This window comes from Manis pentadactyla, chromosome 5 (genome assembly GCF_030020395.1).
Source record: "Manis pentadactyla isolate mManPen7 chromosome 5, mManPen7.hap1, whole genome shotgun sequence".
NCBI classification, from domain to species: Eukaryota; Metazoa; Chordata; class Mammalia; order Pholidota; family Manidae; genus Manis; species Manis pentadactyla.
The window spans coordinates 138,371,542-138,393,702 of NC_080023.1; the positions used below are offsets into that span (position 1 = coordinate 138,371,542).

Consider the following 22,161-nt stretch of genomic DNA (forward strand, 5'->3'; position numbering starts at 1 on the left):
CAAACTATCTTTATTTAAAAAAACCTATGAATATGAACATTTCATGCCACCTAAAGACTTAGTCCAGTCTTTTTACCTTTCTTGCTTTCAACAGTGTGAAAAATCAACATTTTTTTTTCACTGAATTTAAAATATGAAATCTTAGTTATGAATAGTTTTGAAGAGTGAAACAATTTATGCTCGTCTTTGTTAGAGTTTGATCATTCTCTTCCATTCCCTCAAGAGACTGCAGACATTTAAAATGTAAGTTAGAATATTCTATTACTTTTTATATGAATAACAAAAAATTACAATTATTTGAAATACACATATAATATTTATTGTTAAAAAATTCAAATGATATAAATAGAATTCCAAATGTTTCCTTCCTATTCCTGTCTCCTTGGGGGTTTAACCAGTAAAATATACTGTATTTGTCTATACATTTTTGTAATAGAAACATAGTTTTGCACATGTGTTGCTTCAAAAAAAGTTACATGTATTATGTAACTGTATTATGAAACTGTCTTTTTTCTTTAAGTAGGATGTCTTAGAGATTTCTTCCACATCAGTACATATAAGTTATATCTAATGTTTTACAGTTCACTTACTAGCAAAATATACATGAAGTGGACAGATTTTAAGTATAAAACTTCATGAATTTTTAGATGCATATAGCCATCCCTGTAAACCACCACTCAGATCAAGACATAAACATTTCCATGTTAAAATACAGAATCTTTCCATAATCCAAGAAGGGTCTTTTATGCCTCCTCTTCCTAGTCCATAACTTTTGTACTCTGCTTCACACCTTCCCCTTTCCTCCCCTAATTCTGACTTTAGGCACCGTAAATAAATTGCCCATTCCTGAAATTCATATGAATGGAATGATATACCTCTGTGTGTGGTTTCTTTTGCTTAACATTATGCCTGTGAGATTGATCCATGTTCTGTTTCACAGTAGTATTTTTTATTACTTAGTAGCATTTTATCACATGAATATATAATAGCTTATTTATCCATTTTCTTTTTTTTTTTTTTAAATAATTATTTTTTATTGAAGGGTAGTTGACGCACAGTATTACATTACATTAGTTTCAAGTGTACAACACAGTGGTAGAACATTTATATACATAATTCTAGGTTCAAGCTATCACCCTACCAAGCTGTTACAATATCTTGACTATATTCCTTATGCTATACATTACATCCCGGTTACTTATTTATTTTACCATTGGAAGTCTGTCCTTTTTTTTTTTTTTTTGTGAGGGCATCTCTCATATTTATTGATCAAATGGTTGTTAACGACAATAAAATTCTGTATAGGGGAGTCAATGCTCAATGCACAATCATTAATCCACCCCAAGCCTAATTTTCGTCAGTCTCCAATCTTCTGAAGCATAATGAACAAGTTCTTACATGTAGAACAAATTCTTACATAATGAATAAGTTACATAGTGAACAGTACAAGGGGAGTCATCACAGAAACTTTCGGTTTTGCTCATGCATTATGAACTCTAAACACTCAGTTCAAATATGAATACTCATTTGGTTTTTATACTTGATTTATATGTGGATACCACATTTCTCTCTTTATTATTATTATTTTTAATAAAATGCTGAAGTGGTATGTAGATACAAGATAAAGGTAGAAAACATAGTTTAGTGTTGTAAGAGAGCAAATGTAGATGATCAGGTGTGTGCCTGTAGACTATGTGTTAATCCAAGCTAGACAAGGGCAATAAAACATCCACGTATGCAGAAGATTTCTCTCAGAACAGGGGGGTGGGGTTCTAAGCCTCACCTCTGTTGATCCCCAATTTCTCACCTGATGGCCCCCCTGCGACTGTGCCTGTCTTAGGTTGTTCCTCCCTTGAGGAATCTTACCCGTCTCTGGCTAACCAGTCATCTTCCGGGGCCATACAGGGAAATGTAAAGTTGGTAAGTGAGAGAGAGGCAATATTGTTTGAAAAGGTTGGCTTTTTACTTCTTTGCATATTTATGCCCTGTGGCTTCTATGCCCAGCATTTGTCTTGAGGTATCTTTACCACTTGGAGGAGTTATGATACTCGGTAAATTTGATATGAGGCACGAATTCTATTTAAGGGTTGTAATTAGGAAGGAAGAAGAAAAGCTATAGAAGTAGCAGACGGAAGAAAACATGAGAAGATTGATTATTTCTTTGACATATCTTCTTGTAGAGTAACTTCAGCATATATAGGTTTTAAGCTACTACTTAAATTGCGCACACACATTAACATAATAGGAGTATAGTTACATAACCAAAGCATATCTGTAATTACCAGCCATCTCCAGTGAAACCAAGAAAACCATTAAGGCACCTTAGGCATTTGTGAAAACTTATCTATGATATGGTGGATATTGTCCAACTGAACTTGAACAGTCTGAGAGAAATCAGACAAATTAAAACAACCCATTCCTGGGGACTGTTCACATGCCATATGTTCTTTTAACAGTAAATAGTCTGTAGTTGTAAGAGTTTGGAGCGCTACAATTTGCACTTCTCCAAATTCTTGGTTGAGTTCCAACAGTATAGATCCAGTCAAATTTGTTGTTTTACTGTATGCACAGGCCAGCTTAGATATCTCCTTCCTCATTCCCATGGCAAGTCCAGGAACTGGTGGGACGAGTGCATCTACACCTGTAGCAGTGCGTGGATCTTTGTTGGGGTTTTTTGATGATCATCTTCTGGCATGAGTCTTCCAGAGAGTGCAGATGTTGGAAGTTCTTTTTCATATCGTATCTTAGTTCATTTTCGGGGTGGCCCAATTAGGCTTTGATCCTCTGTATAAACACAAACAGACCCTTTGCCTACACTTTTATATGCCCTTTATACCCTTGTGTAGAACTCGTTGGAGGTTACCACACAGGAACTGCCCTTTTTTTTTTTTTTTTTGCTTTGTTTTTGGTATCACTAATCTACACTTACATGACGAATATTATGTTTACTAGGCTCTCCCCTATACCAGGTCTCCCCTATAAACCCCTTTACAGTCACTGTCCATCAGCATAGCAAAATGTTGTAGAATCACTACTTGCCTTCTCTGTGTTGTACAGCCCTCCCTTTTCTCCTACCCCCCCATGTATGTTAATCTTAATACCCCCCTACTTCTCCCCCCCTTATCCCTCCCTACCCACCCATCCTCCCCAGTCCCTTTCCCTTTGGTACCTGTTAGTCCATTCTTGAGTTCTGTGATTCTGCTGCTGTTTTGTTCCTTCAGTTTTTCCTTTGTTCTTATATTCCACAAATAAGTGAAATCATTTGGTATTTCTCTTTCTCCGCTTGGCTTGTTTCACTGAGCATAATACCCTCCAGCTCCATCCATGTTGCTGCAAATGATTGGATTTGCCCTTTTCTTATGGCTGAGTAGTATTCCATTGTGTATATGTACCACATCTTCTTTATCCATTCATCTATTGATGGACATTTAGGTTGCTTCCAATTCTTGGCTATTGTAAATAGTGCTGCAATAAACATAGGGGTGCATCTGTCTTTCTCAAACTTGATTGCTGCGTTCTTAGGGTAAATTCCTAGGAGTGCAATTCCTGGGTCAAATGGTAAGTCTGTTTTGAGCATTTTGATATACCTCCATACTGCTTTCCACAAAGGTTGAACTAGTTTACATTCCCACCAGCAGTGTAGGAGGGTTCCCCTTTCTCCACAGCCTCGCCAACATTTGTTGTTGTTTGTCTTTTGGATGGCAGCCATCCTTACTGGTGTGAGGTGATACCTCATTGTAGTTTTAATTTGCATTTCTCTGATAATTAGCGATGTGGAGCATCTTTTCATGTGTCTGTTGGCCATCTGTATTTCTTTTTTGGAGAACTGTCTGTTCAGTTCCTCTGCCCATTTTTTAATTGGGTTATTTGTTTTTTGTTTGTTGAGGCGTGTGAGCTCCTTATATATTCTGGACGTCAAGCCTTTATCGGATGTGTCATTTTCAAATATATTCTCCCATACTGTAGGGATCCTTCTTGTTCTATTGATGGTGTCTTTTGCTGTACAGAAGCTTTTCAGCTTAATATAGTCCCACTTACTCATTTTTGCTGTTGTTTTCCTTGCCTGGGGAGATATGTTCAAGAAGAGGTCGCTCATGTTTATGTCTAAGAGGTTTTCGCCTATGTTTTCTTCCAAGAGTTTAATGGTTTCATGGCTTACATTCAGGTCTTTGATCCATTTTGAGTTTACTTTTGTATGTGGGGTTAGACAATGGTCCAGTTTCATTCTCCTATATGTAGCTGTCCAGTTTTGCCAGCACCACCTGTTGAAGAGACTGTCATTTCGCCATTGTATGTCCATGGCTCCTTTATCAAATATTAATTGACCATATATGTCTGGGTTAATGTCTGGATTCTCTAGTCTGTTCCATTGGTCTGTGGCTCTGCTCTTGTGCCAGTACCAAATTGTCTTGATTACTATGGCTTTATAGTAGAGCTTGAAGTTGGGGAGTGAGATCCCCCCTACTTTATTCTTCTTTCTCAGGATTGCTTTGGCTATTCGGGGTCTTTGGTGTTTCCATATGAATTTTTGAATTATTTGTTCCAGTTCATTGAAGAATGTTGCTGGTAGTTTCATAGGGATTGCATCAAATCTGTATATTGCTTTGGGCAGGATGGCCATTTTAACGATATTAATTCTTCCTAGCCACGAGCATGGGATGAGTTTCCATCTGTTAGTGTCTCCTTTAATTTCTCTTAAGAGTGACGTGTAGTTTTCAGAGTATAAGTCTTTCACTTCCTTGGTTAGGTTTATTCCTAGGTATTTTATTTTTTTTGATGCAATTGTGAATGGAGTTGTTTTCCTGATTTCTCTTTCTGTTGGTTCATTGTTAGTATATAGGAAAGCCACAGATTTCTGTGTGTTGATTTTGTATCCTGCAACTTTGCTGTTTTCCGATATCAGTTCTAGTAGTTTTGGGGTGGAGTCTTTAGGGTGTTTTATGTACAGTATCATGTCATCTGCAAATAGTGACAGTTTAACTTCTTCTTTACCAATCTGGATTCCTTGTATTTCTTTATTTTGTCTGATTGCCGTGGCTAGGACCTCCAGTACTATGTTAAATAACAGTGGAGAGAGTGGGCATCCCTGTCTAGTTCCCGATCTCAGAGGAAATGCTTTCAGCTTCTCGCTGTTCAATATAATGTTGGCTGTGGGTTTATCATAGATGGCCTTTATTATGTTGAGGTACTTGCCCTCTATTCCCATTTTGCTGAGAGTTTTTATCATGAATGGATGTTGCACTTTGTCAAATGCTTTTTCAGCATCTATGGAGATGATCATGTGGTTTTTGTCTTTCTTTTTGTTGATGTGGTGGATGATGTTGATGGACTTTCGAATGTTGTACCATCCTTGCATCCCTGGGATGAATCCCACTTGGTCATGGTGTATGATCCTTTTGATGTATTTTTGAATTCGGTTCGCTAATATTTTGTTGAGTATTTTTGCATCTACGTTCATCATGGCTATTGGTCTGTAGTTTTCTTTTTTGGTGAGGTCTTTGCCTGGTTTTGGTATTAGGGTGATGTTAGCTTCATAGAATGAGTTTGGGAGTATCCCCTCCTCCTCTGTTTTTTGGAAAACTTTAAGGAGAATGGGTATTTTGTCTTCTCTAAGTGTCTGATAAAATTCAGCGGTGAATCCGTCTCGTCCAGGAGTTTTGTTCTTAGTTAGTTTTTTTGATTACCAACTCAATTTCATTGCTGGTGATTGGTCTGTTTAGATTTTCTGTTTCTTCCTTGTCAGTCTTGGAAGGTTGTATTTTTCTAGAAAGTTGTCCAGTTCTCCTAGGTTTCCCAGCTTGTTAGCATATAGGTTTTCATAGTATTCTCCAAGAATTCTTTGCATTTCCGTGGGGTCCGTCGTGATTTTTCCTTTCTCGTTTCTGATACTGTTGATTTGTGTTGACTCTCTTTTCTTCTTAATAAGTCTGGCTAGAGGCTTATCTGTTTTGTTTATTTTCTTGAAGAACCCGCTCTTGGCTTCATTGATTTTTGCTATTGTTTTATTCTTCTCAATTTTATTTATTTCTTCTCTGATCTTTATTATGTCCCTCCTTCTGCTGACCTTAGGCCTCATCTGTTCTTCTTTTTCCAATTTTGATAATTGTGACATTAGACCATTCATTTGGGATTGCTCTTCCTTTTTTAAATATGCTTGGTTTGCTATATACTTTCCTCTTAAGACTGCTTTTGCTGTGTCCCACAGAAGTTGGGGCTTAGTGTTGTTGTTGTCATTTGTTTCCATATATTGCTGGATCTCCATTTTGATTTGGTCATTGATCCATTGATTATTTAGGAGCGTGTTGTTAAGCCTCCATGTGTTTGTGAGCCTCTTTGCTTTCTTTGTACAGTTTATTTCTAGTTTTATGCCTTTGTGGTTTGAAAAGTTGGTTGGTAGGATTTCAATCTTTTGGAATTTTCTGAGGCTCTTTTTGTGGCCTAGTGTGTGGTCTATTCTTTAGAATGTTCCATGTGCACTTGAGAAGAATGTATATCCTGCTGCTTTTGGATGTAGAGTTCTATAGATGTCTATTAGGTCCATCTGCTCTACTGTGTTGTTCAGTGCTTCCGTGTCCTTACTTATTTTCTGCCCAGTGGATCTATCCTTTGGGGTGAGTGGTGTTTTGAAGTCTCCTAGAATGAATGCATTGCAGTCTATATCCCCCTTTAGTTCTGTTAGTATTTGTTTCACATATGCTGGTGCTCCTGTGTTGGGTGCATATATATTTAGAATGGTTATATCCTCTTGCTTGACTGAGCCCTTTATCATTATGTAGTGTCCTTCTTTATCTCTTGTTACTTTCTTTGTTTTGAAGTCTATTTTGTCTGATATTAGCACTGCAACCCCTGCTTTCTTCTCACTGTTGTTTGCTTGAAATGTGTTTTTCCATCCCTTGACTTTTAGTCTGTACATGTCTTTGGGTTTGAGGTGAGTTTCTTGTAAGCAGCATATAGATGGGTCTTGCTTTTTTATCCATTCTGTTACTCTGTGTCTTTTGATTGGTGCATTCAACCCATTAACATTTAGGGTGACTATTGAAAGATATGTACTTATTGCCATTGCAGGCTTTAAATTCGTGGTTACCAAAGGTTCAAGGTTAGCCTCTTTAGTATCTTACTGCCTAACTTAGCTCGCTTATTGAGCTGTTATATACACTATCTGGAGATTCTTTTCTTCTCTCCCTTCTTGTTCCTCCTCCTCGATTCTTCATATGTTGGGTGTTTTGTGCTGTGCTCTTTCTAGGAGTGCTCCCATCTAGAGCAGTCCCTGTAAGATGTCCTGTAGAGGTGGTTTGTGGAAAGCAAATTCCCTCAGCTTTTGTTTGTCTGGGAATTGTTTAATCCCACCGTCATATTTGAATGATAGTCGTGCTGGATACAGTATCCTTGGTTCAAGGCCCTTCTGTTTCATTGCATTTAATACATCATGCCATTCTCTTCTGGGCTGTAGGGTTTCTGTTGAGAAATCTGACGTTAGCCTGATGGGTTTCCCTTTATAGGTGACCTTTTTCTCTCTAGCTGCCTTTAACACTCTTTCCTTGTCCTTGATCTTTGCCATTTTAAGTATTATGTGTCTTGGTGTTGCCCTTCTTGGATCCTTTCTGTTGGGGGTTCTGTGTATTTCCGTGGTCTGTTCGATTACTTCCTCCCCCAGTGTGGGGAAGTTTTCAGCAATTATTTCTTCTAAGATACTTTCCATCTCTTTTCCTCTCTCTTCTTCTTCTGGGACCCCTATAATATGGATATTGTTCCTTTTGGATTGGTCACACAGTTCTCTTAATATTGTTTCATTCCTGGAGATCCTTTTGTCTCTCTCTATGTCAGGTTCTATGCGTTCCTGTTCTCTGATTTCAATTCCATCAATGGCCTCTTGCATTCTATCCATTCTGCTTATAAACCCTTCCAGAGTTTGTTTCATTTCTGCGATCTCCTTTCTGGCATCTGTGATCTCCTTCCGGACTTCATCCCATTTCTCTTGCGTATTTCTCTGCATCTCTGTCAGCATGTTTATGATTCTTATTTTGAATTCTTTTTCAGGGAGACTGGTTAGGTCTGTCTCCTTCTCTGGTGTTGTCTCTGTGATCTTTGTCTGCCTGTAGCTTTGCCTTTTCATGGTGATAGGAATAGTCTGCAGAACTGGGACGAGTGACGGCTGGAAGGACTTCCTTTCTTGTTGGTTTGTTGCCCTCCTCTCCTGGGAGAACAGCGGCCTCTAGTGGCTTGTGCTGCGCAGCTGCGCGCAGACAGGGTTTCTGCTTCCTGCCCGGCTGCTATGGAGTTAATCTCCGCTGTTGCTGTGGGCGTGGCCTGGCTCGGGCAGCTACTCCAAAATGGTGGAGTCGCGTTGGAGCAGGAGCTGCTGGGAGGCTATTTGTCTCCATAAGGGGCCTCCCTGCTCCCTGCAGCCCAGGGGTTAGGGTGCCCAGAGATCCCGGATTCCCTACCTCTGGATTAAGTGACCCGCCCTGCCCCTTTAAGACTTCCAAATAGCACCCGCCAAAACCAAACAACGCCCACCAAAAAAAAAAGAAAAAAAAAATTTTTAATTAAAAAAAAAAAAAAAAGGTGGTCGTTCGTTTTTCTTTATTCTGAGGTGCCAGCCTCAGGCCTCTGCTCACCGGTCTTTCTGCCCTGTTTCCCTAGTTTTGGGGTCCCTATCCCTTTAAGACTTCCAAAAAGCGCTCGCCAAAACAAAACAGCAAAAAAGCAAAAAAAAATGGTCGCGCGCTTTTCTTATGCCCTCTGTCGCCCAGCCTCCAGTGCCTGCTCACTGTTCTTGCTGCCCTGTTTTCCTAGTATCGAGCTCCCTGCACTCTGGCCCGGATGGCTGGGGCTGGGTGTTCGGCAGTCCTGGGCTCTGTCTCCCTCCCGCTCTGCCTGCTCTTCTCCCGCCGGGAGCTGGGGGGAGGGGCGCTCGCCTCCCGCCGGGCCGGGGCTTGTATCTTACCCCCTTCGCGAGGCGCTGGGTTCTCTCAGGTGCGGATGTGGTCTGGATATTGTCCTGTGTCCTCTGGTCTTTATTCTAGGAAGGGTTGTCTTTGTTATATTTTCATAGATATATGTTGTTTTGGGAGGAGATTTCCGCTGCTCTACTCACGCCGCCATCTTCTGCCCCTCCCTATCCATTTTCTTTTTAGTGGATATTTGAATAGTTTCTAGTTTTTGACTATTATGAAGAATGCTTCAGTGAATATTCTTGTTCATGTCTTTTGATAGACATTTGTACTTACTTCTGTGTGTGTAAACCTAAGTCTTGGAATAACTTTAGATACACATGTCCTTTGCTTTGGTAGATATTGCCAGACAGTTTTCAAATGTAGTTCTTATAATCCATACTCCTACCGGCAGTGTATGAGCATTTCAGTTACTCTTCATCCTTGTCAATGTTTGGTATCATTACTGTTTCCAAAGTTCAGCCATTTTGATATGTATGCAGTGGTATTACCTTTTGAGTTTCCTTGGTGACTAATGTTACTGAGAACCTCTTGATATTTTTTTATGTTTATTACCAAGAACTTCGTGATGCTTATTGGCCATTTAGATATCCTTATTGTGCAATATGTGTTTAAGTCTTTTGTGTATTTTTATGGATTTTCTTTTTTATTGATTTTTTGGAGTACTTCATGTATTTTCAGATAAAAATACTTTGTCAGAGACAATTGTGAATATCTCTTCCTAGTCTGTGACCCACCTTTTCACTCCCTTCATGCTGTCTCTTGATGAGTTGAAGTTTTTAATTCTAATGAAGTTTAAGTTATTAACCATTTACTTTATGGTTAATTCCTTTTGTATTTTGTTTAAGAAACCTTTACCTATCCAAAGTTATGAAGATGGTGTCCATTGTTTTAGTAGTTCTGTTGTTTTTTAGCCTTTATATTTAACTTTCTTATCAAGCTCAGATTAATTTTAGTATATGTGGTATTGAGGAGCTGGTATCATTTTTTTCCTTTTATGAATATACAAATGGTTCATTGCCACTGTGTATAGAAAGGACAATCTTTTCCTCACAGGATTGAGTTAGCAGGTCATGTGATGTGTGTAATGGTATGTTTCTGTTCCCTCTTTTCTATTCCATTGACCTATTTATTGCCAGTGCCATACTATCTTGAATACTGCAGCTTTCTAATCTTTTTTTAAAAAAATTTTTATTAAGGTATTATTGATATACACTCTTATGAAAGTTTCACATGAAAAAACAATGTGGTTACTACATTTACCCATATTATCAAGTCCCCACCCATACCCCAATGCAGTCACTGTCCATCAGTGTAGTAAGATATTGTAGATTCGCTGTTTGCCTTCTCTGTGTGTAGCTTTATAATCTTTATATCTTGTAGTATATTTATATATAGATATCTGATAAGATAAGACTTCCAATTTCCTTTTTTTTTTTTTCTTTAAGATTATATTGACCATTCTAGGTCTGGCATTTTTATAAAATACTTAGAATCAACTTGTCAGTGTCCATAAGAAAACTGCTGAGATTTTGAGTGGTATTTCATTGACTCTGTAGAACCATCTATGGACAACTGACATCATTAACAATACTGAGTTTTCTAGTCCATGAACATGGAATATATATTTTTATGTAAATATCATTCATTTTTTTCTCAACAATGTTTTATGGTTTTTAGCTTAAGAGTCTTATGTATCTTTTATAAGATTTATTCTAGATTTTTAAAAAAAGTATATATTTAATATGTCTATATCTAATACTGTGTCTGGAAGTATAGTTACTTTTGTACATTGGTCTTGTATTCACTAGCCTTGATAAATTCGCTTATTCTAGCATTAAAAAAGATAGGTTATTTTGGAATTTCTATATACACAATCAAATCAACTGTGAATCACAGCAGTTTTGCTTTTTTCTTTCCAACATTTAAGTTTTTCATTTTTTTCTTGCTTTATTACACTGGCTATGACATCCACTGCAATGCTGGATAAGTTGTGATAGTGTACATGCTTGTTTTATTCCTGAATGAAAGAGAACATTAAATATTTAATCATTATGTATGCTGCTAGCTGTAGGATTTTTACAGATCCTCTTTGTCAGATTGAGGAAGTTTCCCTCTAATCTTAGCTTGCTGATGGTTTTATTACAAATAGGTATTAAATATCATTATGTGTTTTGATGCATCTATTTAGATACAGATTTTTTCCTTTATTTTGTTAAATATGATAACATTTATAATTGACTTTTGAATGTTCCCTTCTTGGCATAAAGTGCTCTAGTCATCAGTTTTTGTTATTTCATATTTTGCTGGATTTGATTTGCTGATATTTAAGGTTTTGACATCTGTTTATGTAATAGGTTGACTTTAATTTTCTTTTCTTAAAATAACTCTTTTCAGGTTTTAGAATAATGTTATGACTGGCCTAATAAAATGAATTGAGGATGTTTTCTCTATCCTATGAAAGTGACTATGTATGATTAGAATGATTTCTTTTTGTTTGGAAAAATTCATGTTTTTATAAATTAGTGGAGTTTTCTTTGTGGGGAGTTTTAAAAAATGGGATTCAATTTCTTTAGCATTTATAAGACTATATTGTCATTTTCTCATTTGTGTTTTTCAAGGAATTTGTCTTTTTCATATAATTCGTCGAATTTATTTGCCTGAAGACTTTTTAGTTAGCTTTCTTTAAGGATTTTGAGTTTGATTTCACTAGAATATGGTCAGAGAACATACTCTGTATGATTCTACTCCCTTGAGCTTTTTGAGACTTGCTTTGTGGCCTGGCTTATGGATTTTGATGAATGTTCCATGTGAACTTCAAAGAGTATGTGTTTTGTAGTTGTTGGGTACATGTTCTATATATGTAAATTAGCTCAATTTAGTTACTCATCTGTTCCAACCTTCTATATTCTTTCTGATTTTTGTGGTGCATAAGAAAGGGTATTTCATTTTAATTTTAACGTCTTTTATTGTGAAAATTTATTAGTGTTGAATTAATTTTTTTGTTTAAAGGCCATTAGCATTTCTCTGTGAACTGACTTTTCATACCTTTCATGTGGCTTGCCTTTTAACACTATTTCTAGTGTGCTTGATCATTTGAAATTTAAAATTTTTATTTGTCAGACATTACTTTCTGTGTGGTAACTTCTGTATTTTGCATTTCTTAAGGTTTCTCTCAATTCTAGTACAGTCATTTATATTTTCTTCTAATAAGTGTATAATTTTTCATTTTCCTCTAGAATGTGTTTTTCTGAAATGACCAACAAATTGTTCCTATAAAATTTTTTAACAACAATGATAATTCTAATAACTACCATCTATTGAGTGAGTATTATATAGTATGCATTGTTCTCCAGTAGTGTTTATATATTAAATCATTTACTTCTCATAATAACCTTATGAGGTCAGTACTTTTATTTCTATTTTAAAAATGAGGATACTAAGACACAGGAAACATTTAGTAATTTGTCCAAGGTTACTATATTAGTCTGGGTCCAGCTAGGAGCCAGAAATCACACAGTAGTTAAACAGAAGTTAATACAAAGAATTATTAGACAGTGATAGGAGAGTAACTAAATAAAGACAGAAAGAGAACTCAAAGTGTATCTTAAGAGCCAGGGGAAAATACCCAAGTAAGGATGAACTTGGGAGGGGGTTCAGACCTCACTGAAGATGTAGGTTGCAGCCTGCTCTGGCAGAGAAGTTGCTGGGTTACCCAGACAGCAGTCACTTTGAGAGCAGGAACAATCCTGTGGGCTGCTGGTGAGCTTAGGGTGGTAAGTGATCATCAGAGATCAGGAAACCATGGGGATTAAACCTCTGTTGTGCATAATAAATTGGGGTTTGGGCTCACTGGACAGTTATCCTCATGGGATACTTTGCTATGTGTGCCTTTGAGGCTGAGGAAAAGATATGGGAATCAGTGACTTGAGCTGGGCACAATTCTTTTCTTTCTGGGGCTGTCAGTTGTGTTGCTGTGACCTGACTCAGGAGCTGCGGGAAACCATGGTGGCCAAATGCTGGAGAAAGCTGCACCCTGTAGGCCCAGCACTGGAGAACATCATGGCCAAGTAGTGGAGAAAAACTGGAGTTCTCCTGGAACCTGGCTTAGCCAGTCACCTTTTCCTCAAGCAATGTGTCTCTAGTGCCCTCTACTGACAAACCTTATTGGTGTGACTGCTGGCAAAGGAGACATATTAACAGGGCCCATATCCATTTTCACAAATCAAGCAACAAAGGGTGAATTTGTAGCTGAGAAGCAATAATTTGATAACTGGCACAATTATAAAACAGTCTGACTCACATCACTCTGTGTTTTTTCTCTGTCTCATAGTCTGTCCTTTCCCTACTCATTGAATATTATCTATGTCATATATTAATATCCAAATTCACATGTTTTTGTGTCTCAATTTTAGCTTTTATTCTGTTCCATTAATATGTTTGTCTATTTTGTACCCCAAACATACTCTTTAATTAGAAAAGCTTTTAATAAGAAATGGTGTCTTATAGGGTGAATACCTCTTTATTTCAAACTTTTCCTGATGAATTTAAGAGTCAACTTGTCATATATCATAGAAATCTTTTTGAAGTTTTGATGAGGAATTTATTGATTTGAATTTATAGGCTAACATGGCAATTATTAATATCTGTACAATATTGAATTACCATTTACAGAAATATATTTTAAGAGCTAGAACATAGATCTGAGCTTTTCCTTCCTTTGGTATTTCATACTTGGTTTTTGTGAAGGAAGTTTTTGATATTTAACTAAATACCTAATTGGATATAAGTTAATCTGGTGAGTTTAATTTGAGTTTTTATAGTCTCTTTATATCCCACTGCCAATTTTTGTTTTGTTTGTTTGCTATTAAGAGTGTCCTGAGAGGTATCCATAAATTTGTGCTTAAGGGTGTGATCTCTGGCATTTACCTGCCTCTGTTAAAAATCTCAGTGCTGGGGTCTTGGGCAGGTAACTACACCCTCTGTGCCCATGTTTCTTCAGTAATCAGAGTTTGTAAGTATACTTATATGAGAGAGTTAAGGGATCAATTATAATCCAATTCACTTGGGGTTTGGCACGTGTTGGTACTAAGTTTCTATTGCTGTGGTCCACTCATTGTCACTGTCATCCTGACAGTGTTTTTCACACTAGTACTTATTGTCCTATTGTTCCTTCTAGATAAGCACCTCTTCTCACTTGTCACATACTGTTTTCCCCTCTGGAAACAGTTTGAGCCATATTTTAGGTTACAGCTTTATGCATACTTGGCCACTTTCCCTAAGACTTACCCAATTTATAGGACTCCCTAGGTTTTCTGTCTCTCTTGCAGGTGAGATTTAAAATTTTGGCTATTAATTTTTTTCCCTGAGGTGAATTTCAAGCTGTTTGTAATCATGTTTATTCTTTAGATGATGATGGATAAAAGCAGAAAACAGATCAGAAGCCTAAAACATTATGTATTATTTCAAATTCAGTCTTTGCTGCTATAGCACATGACAAAACATGAGAATGTATGTTTTATATTTGTTTTCTTCTTGTGTCTACTAAATATTTGTTTTTATTGAACTTACTTTTTCTTTTCTGGAGAAACACATTATGACTCTCAGATAAGTAAGATTGCATCCTTTCTCCAGCATTAACATACATATTCATTAAAAAACAACTGAACATTTCAAAATTTCTGGTTTTGATAGTAGATGCCACATTTTCAGTTCATTTTTTTCTATTCTATTCTGAAAATCTATTAAAAAGCCTAATACATTGTGTATTATTTCAAATTCAGTCTTTGCTGCTATAGCACATGACAAAACATGAGAATGTATGTTTTATATTTGTTCTTTTCTTGTGTCTACTAAGTCTTGTTGATTGGATCCGTATTCATGATAATTAAGGGTTTTCATTAGCTTATAAAAGAAGAGTTTTCCAAGATATTTAAGAGTTTTTTTTTAAATTGAAACAGTCGCAAAACTGAGTGGAAACTTAAAGACATTTTTTTTACTTCATTTTCTGCCAATTTTATTTTATAGGAATCAAGAACCCAGTCTCAGTTGCGAACAGACTCTTGTGTGAGGGCCAGAAGGGCAAGCTCTCTGCCGGCCGGATTCCTCCCTGGTAATTTCTTTGTTCTGTCTGACTTTTCCTGGTCTTTGGTGCATGTGGTGTTTGAAGGCTATTTTTATCCACAAAATACTGATATTGTTGTTTACACACCAGCAGTGGTTTCCTTTGAGAGGAAGACACACTTTGGTGATCTTGGAATATTTTGTTTACTTGATAGCCCTCTGGATGGAATGGAAGATGATGGATAAAAGCAAAAAACAGATCAGAATTAATTTTTGGGTTTGTATTGGATGATAGAGATATGTTGCTGTTATTAAGTGCTCAACAGGGGTCTTTTTATAATGAAACTATAAAAGTATCTTATACATTCGAGGCTAGAGCCTAAGCTAATTCTTAATTTTGAGAAGTTCTTAGAATAAAATAACTTACTTTTTCTTTTCTGGAGAAACACATTGTGACTCTCACATAAATAAGATTACATCCTTTCTCCAGCATTAACATACAATATTCATTTAAAAACAACTTTGAACTTTTCAAATTTTATAAAAGTAAAGAGAACATTGTAAAGAGCCCTCATGAACCTGTCATCCAGCTCTGATAATTAAAGTTTTTGCCTTTCATCTATCTTATACATTTCTCTTTTCCTGTAGCCTTTTAAAGCAAATCTTTGTCATCATATTGCACCCTTAAATAGTTTTGTAAATTTTCCTGTGTTTGCAAAACATAACCACTATCCATCCTGTTAGCATGCCTGTTAACAATTGTTAAACCCAGTACCACCTCATTCTCAGTATGTGTTTAGCATGCCTGGCTCTGAAGGTTACATTAATGTTCTGTGTTGGAAGCTGTGAAAGCAATACTATAGGAATCACTTTATTTGATTCTTAAAATATGAAGTCATAGAAAATAAATTAATATCATTTTCAAAAATTTTGAAACCTTTTACCCAAATATATTCAAATTATATTTTTAATCATATGTTTCTTAGATGTTGAATTGGGATACTAGGAAGGTCAATTATAAACAATTTTCAAAGGAATATTAATTTTTAATATTTGTGTATTCAATAAAGCAAGGATAAAGAACAAATCTGATTTCTTGAGGTCATTTTTTATACATGTTGATATCAATAAGTTTAGTTGTAATTCTGAAAGTTGGAAAAATGATTTAAAAATTCTTACATATACTTTCCTGATAATTTATGTTAACCCATGCAATTTTGTTTACTACTGTGAAATCCACCAACCCAAAACTTACTCTGTGTTTGTTTAGGACTTCTGTCCATACCTTTTAGGGGTTCTTATTATCCATACATTTTTATGGGAGTAAAAGGTATAAAAAGATTGCCTCTGGATTTATATTATCCTTATTGTTTATTTTTTTACTGAACTATAGTTGATATACAGTATTACATTTAAGTGTACAACATAGTGATTGTTGTACATAGTACATAACTGTACTACATTCTTAAATGCTCACACCAAGTAAAAACAGTTACTGCCTATCAACATAGAAAGATGTTACAGAATTATTGACTCTATTCTTTATGCTATACTTTTATCCCTGTGACTAATTTATATTATGATTGTGATTTTGTGCCTATTTTTACCCTTCACCTATTTCACCCACCTTTCCAACCCCTCCCTAGTGATAACCGCCAGTCACTTCTCAGTGTCTATGAGTCTATTTCTGTTTTGTTTTTTCAAATTCCACATATAAATGAAATCATATGGTGTTTGTCTTTCTCTGCCTGTCTTATTTTCCTTAGCATAATAGTTGTTGGAAATGGCAAGCGTTCTTTCATTTTTATGGCTGAATCATATTTCATTGTATACATGTACCACATTTTCTTTATTCATTCATCTGTCGATGGGCACTTTGTTAACTTTGTATCTTGGCTATTGTAAATAATGTGGCAGTGAACATAGGAGTACATATCTCTTTTCACATCAGTGATTTTGTTTTCTTTGGGTAAATGTCCAGGAGAGGAATTGTGGAGTTGTATGGTATTTCTATTTTTAGTTTTTTAAGGAACCTCCATACTGTTTTCCACAGTGGCTGCACTAATTTACATTCCCACCAATAGTGTACGAGGGTTCCCTTTTCTTCACATCCTTGCCAATACCTGTTATTTCTTGTCTTTTGGATAGTAGTCATTCTGACTGGTGTGAGGTGATATCTCATTGTGGTTTTGATTGGTATTTCCCTGATGGTTAGTGTTGTGGAACATCTTTTCATGTGTCTGTTGGCCACCTGTATGTCTTCTTTGAAAAAAATATCTATTCAGGTCCTCTGCCTATTTTTTAATTAGGTTATTTGTTTTTTGGTATTATCATATAAGTTCTTTAAATATACTGGATATTAGCCCCTTATCAGATATATCATTTGCAAATCTATTCTCCTATACAGTAGGTTGCCTTTTTGTATTGTTGATGGTTTTCTTTGCTGTGCAGAAGCTGTTTAGCTTGCTGTAGTCCCACTCATTTATTTTATCTCTTGACTGTGGAAATGTATCCAGAAAAAATTACTTATGCTGATGTTCAAGAGATTCTTGCTTATGTTTTTTTAGAATTTCATGGTTTCAGGTCTTATACAGATGTCTTTAGTTCATTTAGAGTTTACTTTTGTGTGTGATGTTAGTGATCCAGTTTCATTCTCTTGCATGTAGCTGTCCAGTTTTCCCAGCACCATTTATTGAAGAGACTGTCTTTTCTCCGCTGTATATTCTTGCCCCCTTTGTCATATATTAATTGATTATATGTGCATGAGTTTATTTCTCATAAACAGAACAGAGCTCTCTACTCTGTTCTGTTGATCTATGTATCTATTCTTGTGGCTGTACCATACTGTTTTAATCACTGTAGATAGGTAGTATAACTTGAAATCAGGGAGCATGATACCCCCAGCTTTATTCTTTCTGAAGTTTGCTCTGGCTATTTGGGGTCTTTTGTGGTTCCATGTAAATTTTAGGATTATTTGTTCTAGTTCATTGAAAAATGCCACTGGTATTTTGATAGAGATTGCATTGGACAGGATGGCTGTTTTGGCAGTGTTACTTTTTCCTATCAGTGAGCATGGAATAGCTTTCTAATTATTCTTGTCTTTTTTCCTTTATCAGTGTCTTGTAGTTTTCAGAGTACAGACCTTTCACCTTTGGTTAGGTTTATTCCTAGGTATTTTGTTCTTTTTGATGCAATTTTAAATGGAATTTTTTCCCTAATTTCTCTTTTTACTAGATCTGTTATTAGTATATAGAAATGCAACAGATTTCTTTTTTCTTGATTGTAGATTTTCCCCTTTCAATACTTTGAATTTTTCATGCCACTCCCTTCTGGTTTATTAAATTTCTACTGAGAATTCTGTTGATAGCCTTATATAGTTTCTGTTCTAAGTAACTGCCTGCCTTTCTTTTGCTGCTTTTAAGATTCTCTATTTTTAATTTTTGCCTTTAATTACTATGTGTCTTGGTGGTGTCCTCCTTGGATTCATCTTGCTAGGGGCTCTCTTGTGCTTCCAGGTTTCCTTCCCAGAACGGGGATGTTATCAAGTATTATTTTTCTTCAAAGGGACTTTCTCCCCCTTCTCCTTCTGAGACCTCTATTATGCAAATATTGTTTCATTTGGAGTTGTCACACAGCTCTCTTAGCGTCTTCTCATTTTTAGAATTTCTTTTTTCTCTCTGTTCCTCAGCTTGATTACTCGGCACTTCTCTATCTTCTATCTCACTGATCTGTTCCTCTACCTCTATTTATCCTTATAGTCATTCTTCTGTTGTATTTTTATTTCATTTATTGCATTCTTCAGCATTGAGTGGCTTTTAAAAAATATTTTCTACCTCCTCTTTAAAATCTTATTTAAGTTCCTGAATTGTTTTTCCTAGGTCAGTGAGCATCTTTATGATCATTACTTTGAATTCTTTATCAGGAAGATTGCTTATCTCCATTTCATTTAGTACTTTTTCTGGTGTTTTAACTTGTTCTTTTATTTGAAATACACTCTTCTAGCTCCTCATTTTGTTTGGGTCTCTGTATTTCTTCCTTTATTAGATACATCAGCTATGCCTCCTGCTATTGAAAGTAGTGGCTGGCTTTATGTAGTAGGTGTCCACTGTGCCCAGAAGCTCCAAACCCTCTGCTCACCAGAGTCTGGTTGTCCTTGCAGCTGCTGTTGGTGGGCTGTGGACGAGGCCTGCCTTTCTGCCTCTCAACCAGGAATGGTGGAACCTCATAGCCAGCCTCTACATGCCTTTGTAGATGTGATCTGAGGTGCTTCTCCTGGGGTTTGGTGGGGGTGAGACCACCTCTGACTGTCATTAATGGTGGACCGCTGCTGGGCAGAATGTGCTGGGTGGGTCAGTCATGATGGGGATGCTGGGGCTGAGCCAGCAGGGCAAGTGGAGAGTTTCAGAGTGACTTCTGCAAGCAGCTTTCCCAGCCTCACTGAGGGAAGGCTGGGAAAGAGTCATCTGCCTGCCCTTTTTCCTCTGAAGAGAGCTCCCTTAGGCTCTTCCCGCGCACTTCCCATAGCTAGCAGATCTTTCAAATTGCTTCTTGCGTGTTGTGTCTAAGAAGGACTGATGGAGTATGGCAGTCTTCCACAAGTGACAGAAGTCTCAGCCCCCTCTCAGCGCTCTAACTCTCCCTAGTGTCCAGTCCCATTAATCATCAAAGCCCAGTGCAATGTGGGCTCATCTTCCTATAGCAGATCTCCAGGCCAGTTGTGTTAGATTCCTGAGCATTTCTTTCCTCCTCACTCCATTCCTTTCTCTTCCATTTGTGTCTGAGAGAGGGGAGGGGCTAGGGTTCTGATTGATCATGGCTTTGCCCCTTTACGCTTCTCAGTGTGGCCTTCTCTTTGGCAGGTACAGATGGTCTGTTCTGCAGTCTTCAGGTTATTTTCAGGGTTAGCTGTATTTGATGTAGTTGATTTCTCAGTGTATACATGGGAAGAGGTTATCTCAAGTGACCTCCTGTTTCACCATCTTCCTCCCCGTCTTCTCTTCAGTATTGATTTAAATGTGACTGTTTTCTTTTACCTTTATTTGATATTATATGTAAAGCATAGTCAACTCTAACTAATAAATGTAAAAGACACCTGCCTAATAGGGAGGAAACAATGCAGTTGTTTTCATTTGATAAGAAAAATAGCATAAACCCCATGAAAAGTATTGTAAAATTCACCTATAAACCCAGCATATTTCTATTCCCTACATTCCTCATGGCATTTACCAAGCTGATTCTGAAATTTACATAGAGGAACAAGTGTACAATAGCCAAGACAATTCAGTCTGATCAGAGTTGTACTTATCTAATCACTACCGTGATGCTTTATAGGTACTATAGTAGTTAAATAGGTGGATTTGAGTGTCAAGTTATATAAAAAGATCATTAGGGACAGAACAGGAAGTCCAGAGCAGCCTTGGTGTATAACTAAATTTAGTCTGTGATAACAATGTTATCTCAAAACTTTGTGGAGAAAAAGATGGTGTATTAAATAAATTATGTTGGGACAATTGGCTACCTAGTGGAAAAATATTAATTTAAATTCCTTTGTCACACTATTCAAAAAATAAAGTTCGAACATGAAAGTAAAAAGCATAGTATAACAGTTTAAGGAAAAAGTACGAGAGGTTATGTTTATGACAGTGGTGTAACAAAGACCTTATTAAGATTAAAAAATAAGGCTAAATATTAAAACATAAGACAAGTGACAATGTATAGTATTATACAACTGATGATACCATGGTCTGAATTAAAAGACATGAAGTCCATTGAAACTGAGAAAAATTGTTTGCAGTATAGGTAGCAAACTATACTAAAAGATTAGTATCCATAGTGTTTAAGAACTATAAAATATCAATGGAAAAAAGACAACCTAAATTTTAAAGGATACAAATAGGCAATTTATAGAAAAGAAAATATTGATGATATATAAATAAACAAAAAGGTGCCCAATCATAATATTAATCAAGGAATTGTGAATTAAAATGACAAGGTGATATTTTTATATTATTTAAATTATCAAAATTAACAAAGACTAATAATATCCAGTTTTGTAGAGGGTATGAAAAAACAGTCTCTTTATTCTACTAGTGGTGAGAACACAAATTGCTATAGCCAGTTGAGAGACATTTTGTTATCATTTATTCATGTAGCAATTGAAAATACACATGCTGTCTGCTCCAGCAATTCTGTATTAAGACAGAACACCTTCATATGTACATGTGTAGCACAAGATAGTTACAGCAATGTTGCTTGTGGTATATAAAACTCTTAAACAACCTGTATGTCCATCAATGGCTAAGTGAACTGTTTTCAAGTCACATTACTTATTAACTACTGTGCATAAAAAAGAAACATTTATATATAGTAACATGGATAGATCTCTACCTTGTAGAGTAAGAAACTAAGTTACGGAATGATATGTTCAGTTTAACTTGATTTTTTTCTTTAATTACAAAATAATGTGATGAATATGTGTTTCCCACCACCCAGGCTAGGAAATAAAACAGTATGAAGGACTTGAAACTGCCTAGACTCCTCCCTTTCTAATCATGTTGTTATCCTTCCTGCTGTCACACACCCTTACCCTGGCCCTGTGTCTGCCCCTACCCTAGATAATAGTTGTTCTGGATTTAAGCTTTTCTCATTCTCATATATTCCTTTATAATATTACAACATATGGGAAAAACTGATGGCCATCTCTCCATTAAAATTATATCATATAGTGACTCTATACTTGTATGGAATTAGCTGACTTCCTCACGTAATAGTTCTTCAGTTTTTTCCTTTGTTTTCAAAATGGTTTTGACCATTTTAGGCATTTTGTATTTCCATATAATTTTAGAATTAGCCTCTCAATTTCTATAAATAGCCTGCTGGAATTTTGATTAATATTGCAACATATCCATTTTTAAGGTCTTTAACCTCTTGGATCAGTGTCTTAGGGTTCTTAGTATACAGGTCTTGCACAGCTTTTATCAAATTTATACTTTAATCATTCTTTTTGATGTTAGGATAAATTGCATTGTTAAAAAAATGCTGATTTCCAATTGTTCCTTGCCAGTATATAGCAATATGATTGATTTTATTATATTGATATTTTATTCTGGGAATTTGCTCAATTCATTTGTTCTAGTACCATTTT

At 36.2% G+C, this 22,161-nt stretch overlaps 1 protein-coding gene across 5 annotated transcripts in view; it reads left to right on the plus strand.

Annotated features, from left to right (window-relative positions):
* The window catches only part of TASP1 (taspase 1), a 307,406-nt gene that overhangs the window by 54,059 nt on the left and 231,186 nt on the right, over positions 1–22,161 (plus strand). For all 5 annotated transcript variants that reach the window (XR_005026207.2, XM_036892166.2, XM_036892168.2 and 2 more), the window contains one exon: positions 14,982–15,066. Coding sequence is in view for 4 of the 5 variants with exons in the window: in XM_036892166.2 (XP_036748061.1) it covers positions 14,982–15,066 (85 nt within the window). In the remaining variant the exon portion in view is untranslated. The remainder of the gene's footprint in view (positions 1–14,981; positions 15,067–22,161) is intronic.